Here is an 8,089-nt window from a genome sequence, read left to right as displayed (position 1 = left end):
CAGTTTAATGGTTATGGCTAGATGCAGTAGCCCTAGGACCTTCTCTCTCTCTATTGAAATTTGTTAGGCAGTCTGCTGATTGCTTTTGTTGGGAAAAAGAACTTCCTTTTTTGTCACAACCAATTAATGGGATTTCTTTTTCTTCTTCATATATTTGTGTATGTAAGTTTGTCATTATTACATAATCTTTATGAAATTTGACAAAGATAATTTTTTATCTTGATATAACCTAATGTTGTTGTCACGACCCAACCCACTCTCCCACTAGACTCAAGCCCCTGGTCTAACAGATGCCAACCCGCCCCAAAAGTATTACTGCAGACGGTCTCCTTGCCCTAAAAATTGTATTATTTGAATCACCTACTTTGGCTTATGTGACTGATGTGGCTTCCCATATACAACATAACCACTAGGGGACTTTGATAAGAGATATCTCTATTCAAGATTTTTGTTGCACTATCTTTTCCTACATGTCTTTTCAAATTTGATTGATGCACATGGAGAACACTCGAAAAGCTTTTTTCATTATTGGTCCATGTATAATGTTTTTTTGCATCCTACAAAACAAAAAGATTACTATTCCAATGAACTTCTTAAAGTCATGACAAGAGTGCAGTGACACATAGAGTTGAAATCACCTAGTAAAGTGACCAAGATATTCCAACCCGTTCTACTCCTACTCAGACTTAGACTTTGATCTGGCAGATCCCAACCCACCAGAAGTTTTGGTTCATCCCCTTAAAGGGATAGGAGCCAGGACAATTAATCACTTAACTGGTTGTCTTATATGTCTCCAATGATTCCTATCAATCTACAATACATGACTAGAGTCTCAAAAAGAATCTTCAACGGCAAATGTTGGAGAGATAGAATGTCATGGTTTATTGTCTTTTTTGGTTGAAACTGAAGCTGCTAAGGGGTAGGTTGAGAGCTACCAAACCATGGGCCCAAGCCTAGTGTGGGAGTGGACCAGGTTGTTATAGTAGTATTAAACTCGTTCAACACTAGGACTTAGGGTCCTATTTGTGTCTAAAGATTTCTTTTGGTTTTCCAATGATACCTTATTTTAGAAGTGGAAAAAGGCACCCGCTCATCAATACAAAGCTTAGCCATTTCTAGCACCTGTACTAGGGGTAACTAAGCAAGGTCATCCTCAATGTATTTTCATATTCACTTGCACATCATCGTCAACCTATGTGTAGTATGGTGCAAGACAAGGACTCTAAAGTGATTTAGAATTTAAAGTTTTATGTGGAGAATAAGATATGAAAAAGTAAGTCTTTAAAACAAGAAAGTGTTTTGTAAGTCCTTGGAAAAAGAATTCTATAATTTTTTGATAAAAGAGTTGGAGAAATGTTTTGGATGAAATAATGTAATATAAGAAATCACTATTATCGAAAAAGTCTTTTAAAATGGGAAAATTAGGACAATTTTTTAAAAAAATGTTTAATGAAAACTTATTAAAGTACCATAACGATTTGAACTCAAGTTGATCTCAAGATTTACCCTAACTTGGTAACCGCCTTATTAGGCCTTGATAGGCTTTGCTTGAGTCTCTTAAAGAAGTGTTTGTGAGCATTTGTGTAGTCCAGAAGTGCATAGTATACAAGCATGTCAAAATTTTGTATATGCATAAAAAAATAAATAATTACTATCATAACAAATATCGTAAGAAGTATTCCTACCGTGACATACATCTACAAAAAAAAAGAAAGAAAAAATTAAAAATTGATGAGATTTATATTCCATTCAAATATAAGCTATAATTCATAAGCATCACTTGATTTTAGCATTGACGAAGTTGGAAAGTTTTAAGATACATAATAGGCATTTTGGAAATCTAATCTAGGAGGAAAAAATTCTTATTTTTGGAAATAGGCTAGTTTTATGAAAGAAATTTTAATTTTTTTTTGGGTGATAAAACCAAGGGTCATAAATGTAGAAGTTAACATTGAGGGTCTACCAACGTCACTATTGATATAACCTTGAAATAAACTTAGGCACATTAGATAAAGATTAGGCTATATTCCATTCAAGTAACTATAATTCATAAGCATCACTTGATTTTAGCATTGACGAAATTGGAAAGTTTTAAGATACGTAATAGGCATTTTGGAAATCTAATCTTGGAGGAAGAAATTCTTGTTTTTGGAAATAGGTTAGTTTTATGAGAGAAATTTTGTTTTATTTTTGGGTGATAAAACCAAAGGTTATAAATATAGAAGTTAACATTGAAGGTCTAGCAACGTCGTTATTGATGTAACACTATAATAGGCATTTTGAAAATCTAGTCTTGGAGGAAGAAATTCTTGTTTTTGGAAATAGGTTAGTTTTATGAGAGAAATTTTATTTTATTTTTGGGTGATAAAACCAAGGGTCATAAATATAGAAGTTAACATTGAAGGTCTACCAACGTCGTTATTGATATAACCCTGAAATAAAATTAGGCACATTAGATAAAGATTAGGCTAAGTTTCCAAGGCCTTTGGATAGTTAGTTTTGAAACATTAAAATTAATGAAGATGAATTTAAGGTTTTCTATGTACATGTAAAGATTTTATCTGTAAACATAATATTTATTGACATAGATTTTAGGGAAAGCTACTTGTTTTAACCTTAGAGAATGGAGAAGAATGTCTCTCAACCATCATTGGTTTGAGAGATGGCATAAACTACAATGACAAAGTCCAACCCTAGGGATAGACAACAACTGCTCCATAATATTCATCTTGTGCTCCAATCAGAGGATGTGTAACTCAAGAAAGATATAGATCACTCATTCGGAACGGCTGGTATGAGGATCATCAAGTAGTTTAACAAAGAAAAGGGGGATGAGAGATGTTAAGATAGTGGTCAGTAACTAATTGTAAGTTGATATGCATATGCATTTTATCATGTACATATTTGTGAGAGTTTTTTGGGTTGGACAATTTCTTAAAATAAACAAGAAAAACTCTAATCCTAAGTTCTCACCATTTTCATACAAACATTCATCACAGTGAAGATTGAGAGGAATCTTCGAGGACTTGTAAGGTTCAACTTTCGTGGTTAATTGTCCTAGTTCCTAACCCTGTTGCAAAATGAACTAAAACTGTTAGGGGTTGGGTTGGGGTCCGTCAGAGTAAGAGCTCAAGCTTAAGCTCAATGTGGGAGTGGTCGAGTCATGACAGAGGAGTGGACCGAGTCGTGACATTTGATATAAGAGCCACTTCAACACTTGAACATGAGGTTTCATCCATGTAGATGTGTGTGCCTTAAGTTTGGGTTAGAGGAGGGGGGTCTTAATTATATATCGAAAAGTTTAGTGTCATATCGAAGATTGTAGGATATCTTCATGGATATATAAGAGAGCCGACAAAGTGATAAATTGTCCTAATTCCCCAACTTTTTCAGGGAGAATTGAAGCTACTATGGGATATGTTGAGATCCGTTAACTAGGAGCCTATGCCCCGTATGGCAATGGCCAGGTTAAGACAATTGATATCAAAGCCCGTTCAACACTCATACTTGAGGTATATATTTGAAAATTTAGTCATGTATCAAAAATTGAGAGCAATGCTCTTGCTTCATGATTTCGAGCTCCTGCTTTTGATCTATTTCCCACAAAAATCTGCAATTGGTACTCATCCAGCCCATGTCATCGGTCCCACAATGTTGACAGAACCTAATTCAGCCTTCGTGGATAACATGTTGCACTAGTTTCTACCTGTCTATGAACACATCTATCTCTAATTTTAGATCAACATGAGTAGGTACGTCAAGGCACAAACAGGTGAATCCATTTCTATGCATTTCCTTAGTGAGTTAATCTATTTAGGCCAAATCAGCCCTCAGGCCTAGACCAGCTATGTTGAAAACTCTGCTACTCCAAAGGATGGGGTTTAGATCCAACAAACGAATCTGGAGAGACAAATTTACTTATGGATTCAATTGCTTAGGTATTCCCCTTTTCCATCTAGCAACCACTAAAGTTTTTCTGTCAACCGACCATGCATATTGTTTCAAAACGATTTCCAGCTTACCTTCACTGGAGACACAAATTAGGAAATCCCGCATCCTAATATCATAAACTTTGGGGATGCGCGTAGTCGATATCCAAATGCATGCTTTGTCTTGCACAAAATCTGCTCCTCTATATAAAAACAATGCTCATGCATGATGAATGTCAACTTCATTGCTCCTCTCAGGGACCTGCAGAAGCTTATCACGAAGTAGACCTTCGTCCTATGTTGGTTCCACTCCCAACGCCGGGAAGTTGGCTTGCAAGCCAAAGTTCATGAAGGACATTTGGCAACACAATATGATCATAAGCCCATGCCTTCTGCTAAGTTCTTTATGTCGATTTCTATGTCCCATATATAACATCGTGATTACCATTAACACGCATGGATCAGTTTCTGATTGAAAAGAGGACACAATCACAAGCCAATACTGAGGCATGATTTTTGAGGAGGTAAGGAAAGAGATGTTTACCCTCAACAATTGGGTTTTTTTAGTAGGCTACTAATTTAAAACCAGGTTTTTTATTCGAAGGCTGTGAATTCAAGAGTTATCCTGAACAGCCACGGCTCTTGTGATTTTTTCATCTTTAAATACGTGATTAAAATATAAAGATCATAAGTTTACAATTCTCACGTTATAAACCCTAGAAGAGTCAAACGTTCCCAACCCCCGCGTTTAACTGGGGTTAGCAAGAATCGAGTGACTAGGATCTGAGACCTCGGTTCCGGCATTTCGGGTTTCTCGAGCCGATAAGAGATAAATATGGGAGCTGCCAAGTTTAAAAAGGGAAAAGTGTAAACGTTAAAAAGGTTTTGTTAGGTGAAAAAGGATACTTTATCGCAGATATTTTATACTTCCTTCTTTTATTATTGTTCACGCGGCAAACGAGACGACGCATTAACTGAGCCCTCAGATATTCTGCACAAGAACCAAAGCGCCAAAATAGGCGGACGGTGGAGACACCGTCTCAATCTGTCACCTCAAAGGTCGGCCGTCCGATTTGGGGAAACTTTAAACCTGGAGGCCCTCTCCGTATCCTTTCGGGGTGCGTCCTGATCTCCGCCGGAAACGGCGGCCCTCGCGTCCATCCTTTTCTTCTTCTGATATGACCTAACCCCATCTCCCTTTCTCCTTCATTCGCTCTCTCTTTCTCAACTCTCCGTCTCTCTCTCTCTCTCTCTCGAAGCCTCCTGCCAGGAGAGGTCTTCTTCTTCTTTGAGGGTGTTGTGGATTTGAGGGAGGGAGAGGATGGAGATGGCGCAGGGAAAGAGAGGAAGGGGCACGGTGAAGTGGTTCAACTCGCAGAAGGGGTTCGGGTTCATCACGCCGGATGACGGCACCGACGACCTGTTCGTCCACCAGACCTCTATCAGGTCGGAGGGATTCCGCCTTCTCTCCGAAGGAGATCCCGTCGAGTTTGAGGTCGAAACTGGGGACGACGGCAGGACCAAGGCCGTGGATGTCACCGGGCCGGATGGCTCTCCCTTGCCCAGCGGAGGGGGTGGAGGTGGTGCTGGAAGGGGTTTTGGTGGTAGTAGAGGTTGGGGAAGCGGCGGTGGTGGGTATGGTGGTGGTTACGGCGGTGGAAGGGGAGGACGGGGTGGAAGAGGCGGAGGACGCGGTGGTGGTGGTGGTGGCTATTATGGTGGTGGTGGTGGCGGTTATGGCGGAGGTGGTGGCGGTTACGGGGGAGGTGGTGGCGGTTACGGGGGAGGTGGTGCTGGAGCTTGCTACACTTGTGGGCAGCCGGGTCATTTGGCGAGGGACTGCAACCAAGGGAGCGGTGGGAGATCTGGTGGCGGTTATGGAGGCGGCGGCCGTAGCGGCTGCTTTCATTGCGGGGAGCCGGGGCATTTTGCGCGTGAATGCCCGTCTGGCCAGAACTGAAGCAAACTCTGGTACTTCGTGATCCGGCCATCCAGCGGAACGACTAAGACTGGTGCCTCCATGCTGACTTTTCAGGCCGATTTCGCACCCGTGGAACCGAGGATCAGACGTGCCTTGTGTTTATGTTTCGTGAATTAGTGCTCTTTCTCTTTTTCTCTCTCTCTATGTCTCTTCTCGGATTTGCTTGACGTCAGGTTAGAATGAATGGTCCACTTAAAAGTGGTGATGAATTACACCAGCTACAGATGAGAAGAGTGGCGTTGATTCTCTTCGTTTCACTCTTCCCTGCTCCTGTGAGGTAGTTCCCTTTTTCCTTCCATTCTGTTTGCTGTTTCGGTTAACTCATTCTCTCTTTTTTGGGGGTTTTATGATGTGGTCAAAGAAAGATCGATTTCATCATACATGGATTTTGCTTGTGAAGGACCAAGTATGGATAGAATGAAAATCGTGTGTCTCTATCTATTTATATGTCTCTATCTTTTTATATGGCTTCTGGCTTGTGTTCACATTCATTATGGTGGTCCTCTGGCACGAGTGATTTATTTTCTGTTTCACAGATACAAACAAGTTATTTTGCATCATTAATTGAGACTTTTGAAGAAGGTAAATGCTTCTTGCTACTGTCTGCGACATGTTTGATAAAAGCCCGCAGGGTTCCGCTCTTATTTCCATCCAAAATTGCTTCTTTCATTGTTTGCTTTGTCAACGGAAGCGGATTACGTAAGCGGATTCACGTATAATTCTTTCCAAAATTGGTTATTTCAATGTTTGCTCTGAAGCTTATTCTCCAATATACACGTCCCAGGTTGGCCCGTCTGTTCATTTTTCTAAGCCTTCTTAGCTTGGCTACCTCTTTAATTTGTCGTCAGTTTTTCATGTATGTCTTCTGGCTTGTGTTCACATTCATTATGGTGGTTCTCTGGCACGAGTGATTTAATTTCTGTTTCACAGATACAACGAATTTATCTCTATCATTAATTGAGAGTCTGAGACTCTTGAAGAAGGTAAATGCTTCTTCCTACTGTCTGCGATATGCTTGAGAAAAGCCGCAGGCTCGGCGTTTAATTTCTTCCCAAATTAGTTCTTTCAATGTTTGCTTTGTCAACGTAAGCGGATTACGTTAGCGGATTCACGTATAGTTCCTTCCAAAATTGGTTATTTCAATGTTTGGTCTGAAGCTTATTTTCAAATATGCACGTCCCATCCCAGGTTGGCCTTCTGTTCATTTTTCTAAGCCTTCTTGGCAGCCACCTTTTTATTTTGTCGTCAGTTTTTCATTTATATGGCGTCTGGCTTATGTTCACATTCATTATGGTGGTTCTCTGGCATGAATGATTTATTCTCTGTTTCACAGATACAAACAATTATCTCCATCATTAACTGAGACTCCTGAAGAAGGTAAATGCTTCTTCCTACTGTCTGCGATATGCTTGAGAAAAGCCGCAGGTTTCCGCGTATAACTCCTTATAAAATTGGTTCTTTCAATGTTTTCTCCCGTATAATTCCTTCCAAAATTGGTTATTTCAATGTTTGCTCTGAAGCTTATTTTCCAATATACACGTCCCAGGTTGGCCTTATGTTCATTTTTCTAAGCCTTCTGAGCTTGGCTGCCTTTTTGTTTTGTCGTCAGTTTTTCATTTGGGTTGCATTTCTTTTTTGTGTTTCGTGTAGAGTGTTCTCACCTCTGACCATTCAGTCATTTTTCTCTGTTGGAACTCACTTTGCCAGTGAGTATCTAGTTTCGTGCTTTCCACTCCTTCCTTCGAGGTCTAGGAATCCTTAGGTGGAAATGCCTTGGATTCACGTGGCTTTTTTGTTCTGTCCACAGCTGTAGTCTCTCTTTAGAAAGATAGCGGGACATATTTCCAAAGAATCTGTACCTTGGGTTGACTGTGACAATAATCAGCTTTGAGAATCTTTGTATTCTCACTTCTTAGGCAAGCTAAACGCAATATAAGGTTACCAATGGAAGCTGTAGTTCATGGAGATGAGGTTCCATAAACATAATTGTACAAACTGGCTGAAGGAATCAGAGCTGAAGATATACCTGTCCATTGTGAACTGAGCTAGTTAGGCTTTTTGGTAACAGAATTATTCTCGACATTGGTTTTCATGTGCGCATCTGTTTTACTTGAATCTACTGAGAATGAACTGTTAAGTTATGTATGGATGTTTCCCTTTTCCTCACTTCGGCGAAAAT

The 8,089-nt window shown here is 39.9% G+C and overlaps 1 protein-coding gene across 1 annotated transcript; it reads left to right on the top strand.

The window, feature by feature from the left end:
• Nucleotides 1-4,968: 4,968 nt before the first annotated feature.
• On the top strand, nt 4,969-6,355 carry LOC116267331 (glycine-rich protein 2-like). Its single transcript, XM_031649017.2, has one exon. It carries the CDS (start codon nt 5,251-5,253, stop codon nt 5,887-5,889), a length of 639 nt encoding a protein of 212 aa, XP_031504877.1. The 5' UTR covers nt 4,969-5,250; the 3' UTR covers nt 5,890-6,355.
• Nucleotides 6,356-8,089: the final 1,734 nt, after the last annotated feature.

This window comes from Nymphaea colorata, chromosome 13, assembly GCF_008831285.2.
Source record: "Nymphaea colorata isolate Beijing-Zhang1983 chromosome 13, ASM883128v2, whole genome shotgun sequence".
Lineage (NCBI taxonomy): Eukaryota > Viridiplantae > Streptophyta > Magnoliopsida > Nymphaeales > Nymphaeaceae > Nymphaea > Nymphaea colorata.
The sequence above is the reverse complement of the archived record's forward strand: the minus strand, read 5'-3'. Positions and strand labels throughout refer to the sequence as shown.

What these genes read in the sequence shown, in the direction of transcription:
- LOC116267331 (XM_031649017.2), top strand. Translation starts at nt 5,251, where the DNA reads ATGGAGATGGCGCAGGGAAAGAGAGGAAGGGGCACGGTGAAGTGGTTC.